This window comes from Diospyros lotus, chromosome 13 (assembly GCF_014633365.1).
Source record: "Diospyros lotus cultivar Yz01 chromosome 13, ASM1463336v1, whole genome shotgun sequence".
Classification (NCBI taxonomy): Eukaryota; Viridiplantae; Streptophyta; class Magnoliopsida; order Ericales; family Ebenaceae; genus Diospyros; species Diospyros lotus.
In genome coordinates, this window is record NC_068350.1 from 30,818,741 (window position 1) to 30,834,237 (window position 15,497).

The window sequence follows — 15,497 nt, forward strand, 5'->3', positions numbered from 1 at the left end:
AACCTTTATGCCATGGCTTGGAAGATACTCCATTTACGAAAACCACCCTAAATTTCTTCTGATTAATTTAATCTATATATATATATATATATTGCTGCCGACAACACAACACATTACAACATAAAGGAGCAAGGGTTAAGCATGGTATCCAACCAATAGGTATATGGCTGCTAGTTAAGTAGGGGGCTCCTCTCAGCATCTTTCTTTCTACCCATTAAATTGGGCCAATTAATTTAGGATATATATTTGAGATTATCGTTCTTATGTGACCTTTGATACTTGTGTCCTCTATTATGCTAAGGGAGGTAAATCACATGTTAGGCATTTAACTCTTATGCAGGGCAAGGATCAAACTCGTTACCCACCAAAATAACACCAGTATATTGCTCATCCGATCGCTCGACTTATACCCTGAAGACTAATTTGAAATATATATACTTTGGTTCAAGTTGAATATATCTATTGTACATCTATTTATTAGATTACATATACAAATCTCTCGTTTTAGTGTTGCAAAATTTTATTAATAAAGTGATTTAAGTACATTTTTTTACTCACAAGAGTATGAGTCAACTATCTATGTAGTTTAGTGTTACAAAATTTTATTAATAAAGTGATTTAAGTACATTTTTTTACTCGCAAGAGTATGAGTCAACTATCTAAGTATAATATATTCCGATACATACAATGTAGAGGTATTACAAAATTGTTAAAAAAAAAAATTCTTTTTTTATAAAAGGGATATTTACCTAACTTAATTAGTTATTGGTGCCAACTTAGGTTTGATAACACCCCTTGCTAATTAAGAAGGTCGCATTATGATTTATTTGTCATAGAAATGCAAACTTCAACCACATAGTGTGGGTTAAATCCATCACCTATCACCTTGTAAATAGGAGTGTAAATGGGCCCCAGTAACACTTCATTTATATACTTATTTGATAAATTTTTAAATGAATTTTATATTTATACCTTAGTTTTTATGTTAGAATATCCTCTACTTGTCACTTCCCATCATAATCATAATGTAATTCGAATCATTTCTTAATTAGATTTAAGAAATGAATAGGCCACTAATGTTATCATTAAAGTTTAACAAAAGATTTAATTAATCTTTTGAATAGCCAAAACCATATAAGATTGAGTAAGAAAATATTAAAGAAACATATAAATCACATTATAAGTGTTTCTTCTGACCCAACGGGTTGATTGGACTGGTTGTGACGGCGGCGGAATGCCATGATCTGGTGACGACGTTACGATGGGGTGACTAGCACCTGTAAGTACTCCAACACTCAAGTCAATGAAGAATCAGAATGCCAGAGTATAGTAAAGGTTTGGAAAGAATATACGTTGGCCTGTGATCAAGCTAGCTTATATAAAGGTGAATGTGCCTTATGTAATACCCTAAGAGTCTAGAAAATTGTAGTATATTTCGAGAATAAGTAAGGAAAGAAACAATACTAGCTAGATATCTTTTGGACTGAATGTAGGCAAAAAACTTCGGGATTAAACATGCTTGAACTACGGAGCTTAATGATGGGTGATCCTCTGGGAAGTTCGCATAGGCCCATTAGGATAAGTTGTTCATGTCTTTCCTATTGCTCAATGAGGAATGTTATACCTTGTGTATCGTCGGCTATCATGGAAGGATAGAAGGTCGAGATGTACGGTAATGATATGAATCATCTTTGAAGATCTCAAGTTGATGAGGATCAACTTGCGACTTGTTCAGAGTTGATAAAATTCGTTACGAGTAAAAGAATTTCGGTTTAAATAAAAAGATTATTCGATTTTCTTGAATTGAGATCTAGTGTGAGGGCCAAACTAGGTGCCAAGTTGTGGGCCCATGCCCCCCAATGAATTAGTACTATCCAATAAGAAATACTAAGATAGGCTGTATGCAAAGAAGCATATTAGGAAGGTCCATTCCCACGTAGAAATTTGAAGGATTGGAGGGAGAGAATAAAGAGAGAGAAGAATTAATTGCACTACTCTCTAGTCTCCAATCAAATCCACAGGCAACAAATCAATGGGTTGACAAATGCAAGATTTGAACAGGATATCCATTAATATTCTTCACTCCCCCCCCCCCCCCCCCCCCCCAAACAACAGTCTGGTTGGCCCTCACTCCTTCTCTCCACTGACTGATTATATCCAACTAATAATGGCATTTATCTTATTGGGTGATACAAGTGTGTATGTGTATGTTGTAGGGCACTAGTGCTTTTTGGGTTTCATTGTTTGATTATTGCTTAAATTATATAATAATTGCATCAGCATCAGAGTTGACCTTTGGGTTAATAATAATCTATGTAACAATGAACAAATCTAACAAGGAAGTGAGAGACAAAGACCTGCAAATCCATACGCACACAGCCAGAGAATGTGAGTGACAATGACCCAACAAATTCTTCCCCCTAATATTTTGGTATGGGTGGGCCCTTCCTCCCACTTCCATCATGTCCAACCCATTTTGTACACGTCACTCACAAATAGCTTAGTGGTTGCATTAGTAGTTAATATGTGGGTTCTCATTTACTATAAGATTCATACACATGCATCATTAAAATATATAGGCACACATAAAAGGTTGATTTGGTGTGATTTAAAGTGGAATTTAAATTTAAAAATATTTATGAAAAATTTATGGAGTTTTTGGCATAATAATATCAAAATTATTTATTAAAGAATTTTCGATTTCTTTGATATGGTTTAACTTGAAATTTAAGCTTATATTTATCAATATTTTTGAGAATTTATTTATTAAAGAGCCAAAAACTTCTTCCCAAGTGCTACTAAAAGGCTAAAAACCAAGCTAAGTTTTTTTATTTAAAAATATGTTTACATAATAGTAACCAAATGCCTATGATTTTTTTGTTGGCTTTTAACAACAAAAGCTAACTAACTAAAAGCATCTATCAAATAAGCCCTTGTATATTGTCAAGAATGTGTTGTGAGCCAGGCAGAATACGATGTTTCATTTTTCAGTTTTTAAGGTTCGGTTATTTTTACTTTTCAATTTTTAATTTTAAATTTTGAACTCATTTTTAGTTTTCTATTTTGGTAATCTGATTTTAGAAAATTAAAAACACGTTCTCTTTATCATTTTAAAAAATCATTTCTGAAAACAAAAAATTAGAAAACGTGTTTTCTTTAAAATTTTGAAAATAATTTTTTAATGATATTTTATTCAATAAATTTGATTATTTAGTAAATTAAAAATATTTAATGTTAATATGTTATTAAAAAATATATATATACATTTTAAAGTTAATGAATTTTGTAATATTTTTTTCCCATTACAATAATAAAATATGAATAAATAAATAAATATGTTTTGAGTTTAGAGTTTGTTTTGAATAAAAACACTCAAAACAACTTTTTGTTGGTTTGAGTTTTCTTTATAATTTTTTTTTTGTTTTCAAAAATTTATTTTTAAAAACAGTAAAGAGAATACATTTTCATTATTTTAGAAAATTAAAAACTAAAACTGACTTGAAAACAGTAAAGAGAACGTAATCTAAATTTCTCAATTGATAAGCATTTTGAACTAATTTTTTATGTTATTATATCTCACATCAAATTTGGAGATTATCACCACATTTCTTTAGAGTTAAAATTTTGTAAATCCCTTGAGGTAACGTAGATGATGTTCTACACACGTTCAAGGACTTAGGTATCGCCAAATTGCGTGTTTGAGATTGGATTTGTGCGGGTAGTGTATTATATGCGTCTATCCAAGAAATGAGAGTATAGGTCTTTGACCCGTACTTACTTGACCACCCGTTTGGCTCTAAGCGTGGATCCATAAGTCATAAAGAGAAGGCGACAATCCAGTGTATTGGGGCTTCTCTGATTCTTGCAATAAAAAAAAAAAAAATTATAACCCTATTTCTTAAAAGTTTTCTTATTGCCATTCACTTGCCTCATTGTACATGTTTCAATTGTTATTTTTATATGGTCGAATCATCTTAATTAAAAAAAAGAAAGAGGGAGAAAGAGGACACGTCTTGGACTAGGGGAATGGAGAGGGCCTTCCCGTTGGCTATAAATTGGCACTTTGGGCTTTTGAGAATGAATGAGAAAGGAACAAACACCAAAATATATGTTCACAGTCTACACGCTTACGTTATTCCTTGCCATTACCGGCCACCTTAATTCGGCAGCCTCCATGCCGACGGCCATCCTTTAAGAGTCTTCTTCTTGCCATCTCTCCCGCATTCTGCTACTCTCTCTCTCTCTCTCTCTCCCAAGAGATAAAGAAATTCCTGTCAGGAACAAGTAATTGACCGAAAGAAATTGAAATTGAAACCAAACGAAGCCCTGGCTAGTTGATCTTTGCAGTTCTTGATTTCTTTACGGATTTCTATTTAATTGCAGGGAAGGAGTATATACATATACATATATATGATTTTGGCAACGATGTGTCGAATGCGGGAGATCATACTGGTGTTGTTTTCGCTGGCAATGTTCTCGAAGTCGGCGGCCGGCGGGAGGTCGAGTCCGCCGGCGGAAGGTTCGAGCTACTGCCTGAGCTGGAGGCTGGCGGTGGAGGCGGATAACGTGCGCGCGTGGCGCACCGTACCGACGGAGTGTTTGCGGCACATTGAGGACTACATGACCGGGGGGCAGTACAGCCGCGATCTGGACTTCGTGATCGAGCACATCACCAGCTACATCGAGACCATTGATCTTGCCGGCGACGGCTTCGACGCTTGGATCCTCGACGTCGATGACACCTGCATCTCCAATCTCCTCTACTACCGGGGGAAGCGGTTTGGGTAATCATTTTACAATTTTTTTACATAAAAATAAAAAAGAAAAAAAAAATTATAGAACCCCAGCCAATGTGGTGGCCCTCCTTAATCACGAGTAAACAGAATATATAAACAATATTGATATTTAGTTAATTTTATCAATAAAATAATTAATATGTATTTATATTAATTTTAATAATTATAATAATTATTAAGATCAATGCAATGACATATTAAATATATTTTATTAAATTGAATTATCTATTTGAACTAGAATAACAAAAAGAAAAAGAAAATCATTCTTCTATTTTTCAATTTTTTTTGATTTCCTAATAAGATAAGCTTAGGTAGCAAGTGTTGGTTTGGTGGGAAAATAGAGACTGACTTTCACAAGTTTAGGTTCTTCGTATGTAGATTTTCTCTAATTTTTTTCTCAAAAGTTATACTTTAATACTTTATTATTGAATTTAATTTTATCATAATTTATATTATACTTGTGATAAAAAAGATATAAAATGATCTCAAAACACTTAACTAGGTACCAAGGAGAGATAGGGACCAAAGCTTCAGGGCAAAGGGTGTTGTTCTTAGGGGCGGATCCAAGGGGACTAGACTAGACTTCAACCCATGTTAGTGTCGGTTGTCCACACATTAATATATGTATATATATAGGAAAAACAATGTTCGTGTCAATCTCGACAACCTCAATTCTCTGTCCACCCCAGACAATTCATTGTCCACCAACTCCTTGAATCCACCTTTTAGGCTTCAACTTTGACCAAAAAGAAGTGACGATGGTTGCATATTTATTCAATTAGTTAAAGTATGATTGAGAAACGTTCTCAGTTAATTTCAATTTACGAGTTATTAGATTTTCAACAAGGAAGGGGAAAGAGGTAATAATAATGTTACCAACCAATGAGATTGTAGTTAAATATTATAAGACTAACTGATCAAACATGTCGGTTTCACTACAACAAAATAATTTTTTTCATAGAGAAAATTAAAATTTGTTGTAGTCTTTTTTTGAGTATGGAAATTTGGGTGGGGTTGGTGTAGGTGTGACCCGTACGATCCAGATGGGTTCAAGAAGTGGGCGCTGAGGGGGGCGTGCCAGGCGAATCCGGCGGTTCAAAGATTCTTCAAGCAGCAGCTGGTGGGGAGGGGATTCAAGGTGTTTCTGGTCACCGGAAGAGACGAAGCGACACTTGGTCGGGCCACCTCCTACAACTTGCGCAAGCAGGGTTTCCTTGGCTATGAAAGGTTGATTATGAGGTAACAATATATTGAATTTGAATGGTTTTATTATTATTATGGGATATATATTACACAAAATATAACAATTGCGTGAACAAATATCATTATCGTGCATGTAAGTCTACATTCATTGCACAAACGTACACACTATACATGCACGCATATGGACCCCTCACCAAACCCAAATCCAAATCCACTATTATATAATTGCGTGCGCTCAAGTCACTATTGCCAATCACTATGCCCTCTTTCCGTAAACAGTATGACCAAAGTGATTTTGTCAATGGCTCCTCATGATGACACTTTATGTTTTTTTTTTTTTTTTTTTTTAATTTTTTAACTCAAGTAAATCTTATACTTTACTAATTGATTCGCTTTAATCAGAAGGCCATCGATTAGTCCTCATATAATTAAAACAACCCAATTCTTAAAATAAAAAATATATATATTTAAACTTAAAAAGTTTTCAAAGACTAAATTGACAAATAATGAAAAATTCAGAGCTAAGCTAACCTTTAATCCATATCTATACTCTTAAGTTACAAGGCTTGTTGAACTAATTAAAGCTGTTCTTTTATTTTATTGCTATCGCATAAATTTTATGATATTTTTGTGAACAAAAGGTTTATGAGAATGTTTGAATTTTCTTAATCTATAGAGTAATACTGTAGAAATAAAAAACCAATACCCAACAGACATACAAAACAAGGTGACTCAGTAATAAACTCAAAATGAGCTTAAATTTGACCAAATCCACTTGCCACGTCATTCTGTTTTAGTATCTAAAACAAAATTTTAAAAACATCAATTTCTTAATTTAAAAGGGTAATATGTACTGGACATGTTCGTTACACACACATACAGTGTCTCCCCACTCTGTATAAGTCAAAAGGATGATTGTATTTATACCCACTCTTACCTTAGTCACTAAAGTTTTAAGAATAATACTATTCTTGAAGGTTGAACCTTTTATCATTATTCTATCTTTTATCATTTATTGAAACTGTAGAGTAACAAATATAAAGATATAAAAATATACTTGTGTTGAGTAGCAAGTTAAGGTATAAAAGATGAATAATGCTATTCATTTAGACTGAAAATAGTACGTACCATATAAACTAAAAGGCTAAAACCATATGAAAAGAAAACCCACATTAAATACCTTGTAATTAGACAAATACAAGGCACACGCATTAATTTGTTTAAATTTTTATTTTTTTTATGGAAAGGATTGTTGTTGATTTGTTTGATTTTGGGATATATAAAGGAACCCAGAGTACAAGGGACAAAGCGCGGTGGCATACAAGTCTGAGATAAGGAAGCAATTGCAAGCGGAAGGTTACAGAATATGGGGCAATGTGGGCGACCAGTGGAGTGACATCCAAGGCGATTGTGTCGGCAACCGCACCTTCAAGCTTCCTAATCCCATGTACTTCGTTCCTTGAACCCCCCCAAATGCACATAAATATTTGTTTCAGCCCATCCATTCTATCACACTCAACTGTATGTGTGTACGTATAAATATATATATTTTCTAAGAATAAAACTATTTTCAGTTGGACTGCACTTGTTTTTTTGTAATCCGAGTTGTGAAATGTTTTATATGTCCCTTAATAAAATTAATAGAAATAAAGAGTTGCTAGGGACATTTAAAATATTTCATAGCCTGGACTACAAAAAACAAGTGTAGTTCGGACTGAAAATCGTGGTCATCATATTCTAAACATCTCACGACTATGAGGTTGCGGGCATCTATCCTATAGAAACAATCAGCAATGTATCATCTCATGTATTCTAAACATATCTATTCATCTATGCACATGATATGTGGTTTGGCCTACAAATATGTGTTATCGATCTGTAATACTGAAGTACTCCTTAAGTTAGTCTGCAACAGAGAACTCACAAGGCTTTGTGTATGGATTGAAGGGTTAGACCTATGGGTTTCATGGTGTTGAGGCCCTGTCCTTCCCCTCTATGAGGTTGGTCTCGAGTGATCACAAAAGAAAGTCGACTCATCAACCTCATTGCGCCCACAATTCTATGTTCCATTGACCTATTGCTCGCGTCCCTTTAGACTTGGACATTAACAGTACAATTATATGACCTCTCTCCATACTCGTACACCTGAAAGGTAGTGACTACAATTTTCCAACATTACCAAAAAGAGAAAAGACCTCTTCTCTAAATAGGGTGTTGTGATCAAAAGAATACTCGCTCTTTCTCTAGTGCACATTTCACGTGTCCTTGACAAGTAATGTGATTCCTAGTCCAACACTACAGCTAGCTTCCCCAATGTTCTATGAAAAAGTTATAGAAAAACATGGTTTTACTTCTTGTTGCATATTTTTCCTACTAGGACGCTAAATTCATCAAGAATCCATCTACCCTGATAGTGTGAATAACGTTGCCTAATCCATTCAAAGCTGCTAATGGTGAAATTATTGAACTGCTATCCTAAACATGTAAAGATTCCAGGACTTCAAGAGACATCCATTCATTTAGAACAAAAATGCAATGTATCTAAGAGCTGCTAAACATTATAGTTAAAGCCTCAGTTATGAAACAGAATACCTCCTACTCCTGCCAGTTTTGCCTTCTGGTACTCGAGATTTCCTACCAGATTTTTGTTTCTTTCCGCCGCGTGGACCATTGAATATGGTGATTCTTCCAATCCCCCTGGACAATGAAGTTAGGAAAGTCTTCCCATTCCCCGACTTCTCTATCATCCCCTGTTTCATGAACACCTGTTCCTTTTCCAGTTCACTGAGCCTTACTCGCATTCTTGAAATCTCAAGCTTTAGTTCCCGGTTCTCCCTCCTCAAGGAAGCATAATTATCTCGGGGAGACATGGCTGCACTAGGAACACCACTACTGATTTTTTGAGAAAGATGCCCATCCCCGAAGCTTCCAGACACGGCATTCTTCAGTCGGATCTGCTCAAAATATAGAACCTGAACTGTCATCTGGACCGGGAGCCTGTCATTCTGTGCAGCATGATTGCAGGCTTCTTGAGAAAGCTTTTGACAGTCTATGAACTTGCAGAGCTTCTTGCACTCCTGCTCAGTTAGCATGGGATGGGCCTACACCAAGAAAGCAGGATACGAAGGCCAAGTCAAATAATCAGAATTACAGACTAGCAGTCATTATTTAATTGAATTTGGAGAAGATATGGAGCTACCTCCTTAATTGGATGACATGGTAATACACCTCTCAACCTATCCATGCATATGCACACACACATCTAATTATTGACTCTAAGGCAAATAAAACAACCTTTTACTCTTTCAACCAACCTGTGGTGCGCCTTCTGGTTTGGTACAAGTTTCATTTTTCTTTTTCTTTTTTTTATGGTTTCGCATACATAACAGGAATATAATTTAGCTTTTCTCCATGTAATTCATATATGCACCAATTGTTTCAGCAGCAGATGAAAGGAAACTTTTTTTTTTTTTAATTTTCTAACTAGGTTTTCAAAAGCAATTGCAAAATCTAAAAACAACAGTATGCACCAGACATGTTTTTCTTTTATGTTCTAAAATTTGCATAGAAACAAAACTCAAAAACACAAAACAAGATGTAAAGCAAGTAGGTAAATATTTAGATAGCAGTTATGCTATCCATGACTTGGTATTTGTCCAAGGAAAATAAATATCCAAATGTACAGTGCATGTGAAAATGCATATAGATAAGTAATATATATACACATATATTATCTTCCTTTCTGCTGGAAACTCCTTGGTCAGAACATGGCCTTGATGTGAGATCAGGTGGATGGAAACCATCTGGAGTTGATGCCAAAAATTATATATGCAAATGGTTTCTTCAAATGAATACATGAGATGGTTGTCTAGCTTAATAAAGATTCTGCATTATAAGAACACTTATATTCACCTTCAAATATATGTCAACAGCTCTGTATAGCCCATCATCAATCACACGAGCATAATCAGGCAGTACATCAATCATCGCAATGAATTTTTGTAAACTCATATAAGGATCAGAAGCAATTTCCGCTAGATATGCATCAACAAGCCGACCAACTTTCAACATAGAGCCATGGCTTGGAGAACCAAACCCATCTGATTCATAACCACAATTATTATTTTCTTCCTCTTCAATCCGTTGCAAGAAATGAACTAATATTCGATGCACAGTATCAACATCAAACAAGGAGTCCCCAGCCTGGAAGGAAGGTATAAGAAGATCATCAAGTGAAACCATTTCCAGCCTTAAAGAAATCCTCCTTTCGAGCTCAAGCCTGCAAGCAAGGGTAGCATCCACCATGATTGCCATCTTCAACATCCCAAACAGAAAATTCAGCGGAATGGATGAACTCTTCTCTGTTGGTAAAAGGCTCACAAGAGTTTCCACAATAGCCTTTTGGCCAGATTCAATCACTCCTGAATTTGTTCTTGCTGGGTTCCATATTTGTTGCTTTCCAATACCTTTTAAAGAAACCTGAGCATAATGCATTAAGGAAGCAATAATGCTATCTGATCTCACACCAGTTCTTCCCATAGTGGAGACCACTCTATGATAAAAATCAATTCTTAGTCCTGAGAGATCTTCGACCCACCACTCAAGACATCCACCCTTAAAATCCACAGATCCACCATCAAAGTCTAAATGGGATAAGCCTGAAGCCAGCTGCTCCTTACAAGCATTCACAGCAATTGCATTTACACATCTATTTAAAATTCCCAATTCCTCTGCCATAGGAAGTAGTGTTTCACATGCAGATAGGACTTGAACCGACATTTCAAGACTTTGAACAACCACCTCATTCAGATATGTCTCTGTTCGTGCTATAAGATTTTCTTCACGATAATCTTCAGTCATTTCAAGGAACTCTGCTGCACAGCGCAGATGTGCCACATTTGAAGCAGTGATCTCAAAATTCATTCCATAACAGAACTTTGCAGCAAGCTCAAATGCCTGGACACCACCAGGTAAGTTGAGGAGCTCCAGCTTTGAAATATTTGAATTCTTAGAATCTGCTACCATTTTCCGTATCTTCCCACTTCGAGCAACAAGGGGAAACTTTTGTAAACAAAAGCCAGATATCACAGTTTGATTAGTCTTATTCAAAAAATATAGATGCCTGATGCATCAGTGTTGAAATTGACACAGTGAATGAATGAAAGGAGTCATTTTATCCATGACCATAGCAAGTTAAAAGACTAATAATGATAGGCTCAATATGGACCTAGAGACTAAGAAACCGTTAATTAAAATATGATAGATGTGCTTATTCCACTGAAAACAGAAAAAAAAATTGATGTTTAGACTGACATGAATTATGTAAAGAAATTGGAAACTTTAAATTTTCACCAGCTTAGATATTCCTTTTATTAAAATTCTTACACATGCACCATAAATGTGTTTTTCTTTAGTACAATTGACATCCACAAAATAATCTCTTTGAAAGTATATCGATATATTGAAGTGAACTAAGTCTTTGCATTTACTTTTTTTTTAGTGTGTAATGTATAATCACATTTTTGCATGTAAATTCATATGATAATAGCAGAGAAGGAATGCAGAGGAAGAGTATTACTTGAACCAATTCTGGAGAAATATATCACTCTGCCAAAGCTTATGGTAATATTCTGTAGAAAGCACCAGTTGTATTGAGAACAAATTAATTCAAAAGAAGAAAGTACCTTGTGGAGTAGAAAAGACTCCCCATCAACAATAACTGTAACATCTCCAGCCACATCTGAAAAAATGCTGTACCCCAGAATAGAATTACCAAACATCATCATAGAACCCTAAATACTCAATTCGTCAACATAAAAGAGATCAAACATAGAATTCAACATTTAACCAAATATCTAAGAAAACAATTCATATTAGAAAGAAGAAACCAAAATTATTTGCCGAACAAGGTCAGACAAATATCACTTTAGTGATTGAAAAACTAATCCACAGAAACCTCAATATTATTCCAACATGTTAAATTTAAAAATTCTGCAGGTAGAAAGAGGAATAGAGAGAGAACTTCTTTCAGAGTCTGGAAGCCTTCAAGTATATTCTGCGCTGCATGGTAAAGTCCTCATTGGTCAAAGTGCTGCCTAACATCTGCACCCTCTGGTTCTAAAAGAACAAATGAAATGCATGATGAATCCAGAACACCTCCATCTATATCCTTTGTTAGGATTTCTAATAACAACTTCTTTCTTATTTTCTTCTCTTTTATCTCTCTATTCTTTTTCCTTTTCAACCCCTTTATCTTCTTTCATAAGTGGAGAATGGAACAGGGTACTCCCATTTAGAAGTCCTTGATATGGACTAGCTGATCAGCCGTTTACCTCCGAGCAGCAAGTATGATTTTCCCGATGCACCTAAGAACATGACTCCTAACCAGATCTTGGCAGTGTTGAAGTTTCAACACATATCAACATAGGAATCAAAAGAAGTTGATCCATAATTATACCTTCTTTAGCCTTTCCATTACTTCATATCCACCTACTCTCCCTTAGAACTTTCAAACTATCACTTGGAGCTATGTGCTACTTCCATGACTGCAAAATTGATAGTGATGAATTGTCCTCAGGCAAAATCCCCCTAACAATTAAGCTTGCAGAAGTCATATGCATAATCATATGCATAACTATAATTTGCCTTGCTTTCAGCAAAACAAGAATATTGATGGATGGCGGATGAATTTGACTTAACAAAAATTTAACTAGATGCGAAGAGAAACAAAGAGAACCAGAAAAAGAACAGGCAAGTACCACAAATAGCATAACAAAACAACAAAAGCCACAACTCAAGTAAATTAGAGCTGAAATTACAGAACATAACAACACTACAACTTCGACTCTGGAAACAATTTGTACAGAGGTAAAGATTTTCTTCATCTATGCGAAAAACAAAACATCGATATTCCCAAAGACATCGAGATAAACAAAAATAAGATATTGACGAGAACTGCAAATCAACAAACGCAATTTCAGTTATTAAATTCTTATCACATGCAGTTAAAGATAACAATACGAAAACTGCAAATTAACAGATGCGAAGAGAAAGAAAGCAGAAGAACAGATAAGTAAAACAAGTCGCATAGCGAATCACAGATCAAGCAGAAGCCACAATTCAAGCAAATTAGGGCCGAAATTACAGAACAAACACAACATTGACATTCAGTAAAAAAAATTCTTCAGAAATGCGGAAACCAAAACATTGGATATTCCAAAAGAAACCAAGACAAACGGAAACAAAGCTTTCCGCATGGTGGAGAAAGATGGAGAGACGATCACCGGTTAGCGAAGGAGTTGCAGAATTTGGGGGAGCGGTCGAGAGAGTAATCGGAAACCATTTCGCTTCTCCGCTTGGACGTCACTTTCCAGGAGCATCTGAACTCTGAACTGGCTAGTTAGTAGCGACAGAAACGAAATGCGATGTATGTTGCCTCCCGAATTTACAGTAATGGCCTCGTGGCCTGCGTTGATTTACTACAAAACTCGCCTTTTCCTCTTCTTCCTTCCTCCTCCACCTCTTCTTCTTCTTCTTCGGCTCTTGAGGCTGCTGCCGCAATCAGCTAGCTTACCTTTTGCTTTTCATTCCTTTGTCTGTCATGTTCCGGGGAATGTTATCCGATCCAGAAGCACTATTCTATTAATTTCCTTCCTGACAAAAGCGAATTCGAAAATTCGAATTTGATATGGACGTTACAGTCACGTCCACCCACAGTACCGGTACTATATTATAAATACATTATATTTTGTGATATATTATTATAAAAATAACAAGCTGCCTATTAATGAAAAAAAAATATTTAAAGTAAATTATTTAGCCATCTCTCGTTGACACCTCCTGCTCCTAGTTTGGTCACTCCTAACTTTTCGATTAATACTATTCATTTTCAATAGAAATGAATAACAATTCATGTAATAGTTACAATAATGTTTAGTTAGTATTTAGATTATACCGGTTTAATATTGACATTTGGCCTACAACCCAATTGCCTAATCTAGACCTTTAGCCTTGTCAACCCATTGCCTAATCTCAGGCAAAGACTGGATCCTGACTCTATACTAGTCTATAACAACATCAATACAGTCGCTTATTAGGGATTTTATCCATATTAATGAAAGTCCCGTTGGCACTATATTATTATCTAGGAACTTCTTTCGACGCTTGATATCTAATCCCATCATCCTACAAACACATGACACATGCATGCAGGAAGACCTCTCTTTCTATATATAACCCATTTCTCTTTAAAACTAAGGTATGTTCTTTTTTTAACCTACCCATACTCTGTCATTTCATTCCTCTACTCATTTGAGTATCAGAGTGTTTGCAGATGTTAAAGCACCCCTCGATGAATCGATCGTCGGAGCCCGTCCTTCGTCGTTGCAGGCCCGCCTCCGATTGCCCCTTTTGATTAAGAAATAACAATATTATAATAAAACTTATTGAGTGTTCTTTTATCTTTTTAACTAAATACTGTCGTGTGACTATCCCATGAATTGTTGGTCATCTCTATTGGACATTACTCTTACTCTTGCTTTTCTGGTAAGTTTTTTTTTATTTTATTAAATTATAATAAAATAATATAATATTACTAAATTATAATACTATAATCAACAAAATAGATAATCTAATATGTGTGTTTATGACTTTATGTCCGTCCAACTTTGACGGACGTTGGAGGACGTGGAAAGAAGCGGATGAGAGAGAGGGTGGGGCAGTATGGTAAATAAGTGGAAAAGTAAGGGCATTCACGGGGGAAAGACATGCATTGAAAGCAGCTGAAATTAGGAGGCGTGGACTGATGGGACAGAAGCCGGCACGGAACTCCAGAAAGAAGCAATTATTAGGTGGGGTGCAATATTACGATATTGGGCTCCGCTTTTTTGATTATTTCTCCCTTGTGCGCCTCCTTTATTATTATTATTATTATTAAATTATATTATATATATTTTTTATGGATGGAATGGAATCTCTTTGTTGACCGCGAAAATCTTTGCTTTCTAAATTGAGAAGTGTCGGACGAATTTACCATCTGGCCCTCGGCCTTTCTTCGCGGTGCCGACAAAATCTTTACCCCTGATTTGTCCGTCGCCCCGATCCCAATACATATAAGTATATTATTTATTATATTAAGCAAAAAAAAAAAACTATATAAAATATGAAAAGTATTATCTATTTAATGATTTTAAACTTTGGATTAATGGTTTTATTGGATAAAAGTTATTACAAAAATTATAATTTTAAATTTTTTGATGAATATTGAATATGTAATTATGTTTTGTTTTACTTTATTTTAATTTGATGATAAGAGTTTGAATTTTTAAGTGCTTATACAAGTCAAAGTTTGCCAAGGTACTTTTGATGATTATTAAATATGTAACTATGTTATGTTGTAATGAATTTTGAAATAAGAAATATCTAGACTCGATTAATTTGATCATGTTTTAGCTTCAGAGAATCGAGTTTAGGATAGGATACCTTGCAGTTCGTTAGGGC

The 15,497-nt window shown here is 35.1% G+C and overlaps 2 protein-coding genes across 3 annotated transcripts; one reads left to right on the forward strand and one right to left on the reverse strand.

Moving 5' to 3' along the window:
* Positions 1–4,089: 4,089 nt before the first annotated feature.
* LOC127789039 (acid phosphatase 1) lies at positions 4,090–8,132 on the forward strand. The gene is made up of 3 exons (XM_052317787.1): positions 4,090–4,784; positions 5,820–6,035; positions 7,285–8,132. The coding sequence occupies exons 1-3, from the start codon at positions 4,411–4,413 to the stop codon at positions 7,460–7,462; spliced, it is 768 nt and encodes a 255-aa protein (XP_052173747.1). The 5' UTR covers positions 4,090–4,410; the 3' UTR covers positions 7,463–8,132.
* Positions 8,133–8,362: 230 nt separating this feature from the next.
* On the reverse strand, positions 8,363–13,589 carry LOC127789037 (BTB/POZ domain-containing protein At3g08570). Of its 2 annotated transcripts, none has more exons than XM_052317785.1 (4): positions 13,283–13,589; positions 11,684–11,750; positions 9,912–11,060; positions 8,363–9,100 (listed from the first exon to the last, which is right to left on the reverse strand). In XM_052317785.1, the coding sequence occupies exons 1-4, from the start codon at positions 13,339–13,341 to the stop codon at positions 8,576–8,578; spliced, it is 1,800 nt and encodes a 599-aa protein (XP_052173745.1). In that variant the 5' UTR covers positions 13,342–13,589; the 3' UTR covers positions 8,363–8,575. The 2 variants fall into 2 exon arrangements, with proteins under 2 accessions (XP_052173745.1, XP_052173746.1); XM_052317786.1 differs by having other exon boundaries at positions 9,912–11,040; positions 13,283–13,298.
* Between the last annotated feature and the right edge of the window lie 1,908 nt (positions 13,590–15,497).

Bases quoted from the DNA above. Each gene is read 5' to 3' on its own strand.
- LOC127789039 (XM_052317787.1), top strand. From the start codon at position 4,411: ATGATTTTGGCAACGATGTGTCGAATGCGGGAGATCATACTGGTGTTG. The intron at 4,785-5,819 runs GTAATCATTTTA...GGGTTGGTGTAG, and splicing joins TACCGGGGGAAGCGGTTTGG to GTGTGACCCGTACGATCCAG. The intron at 6,036-7,284 runs GTAACAATATAT...GGATATATAAAG, and splicing joins TATGAAAGGTTGATTATGAG to GAACCCAGAGTACAAGGGAC.
- LOC127789037 (XM_052317785.1), bottom strand. From the start codon at position 13,341: ATGGTTTCCGATTACTCTCTCGACCGCTCCCCCAAATTCTGCAACTCC. The intron at 11,751-13,282 runs GTGATCGTCTCT...TCTGGGGTACAG, and splicing joins TGCAACTCCTTCGCTAACCG to CATTTTTTCAGATGTGGCTG. The intron at 11,061-11,683 runs GTACTTTCTTCT...TGTTTACAAAAG, and splicing joins AGTCTTTTCTACTCCACAAG to TTTCCCCTTGTTGCTCGAAG.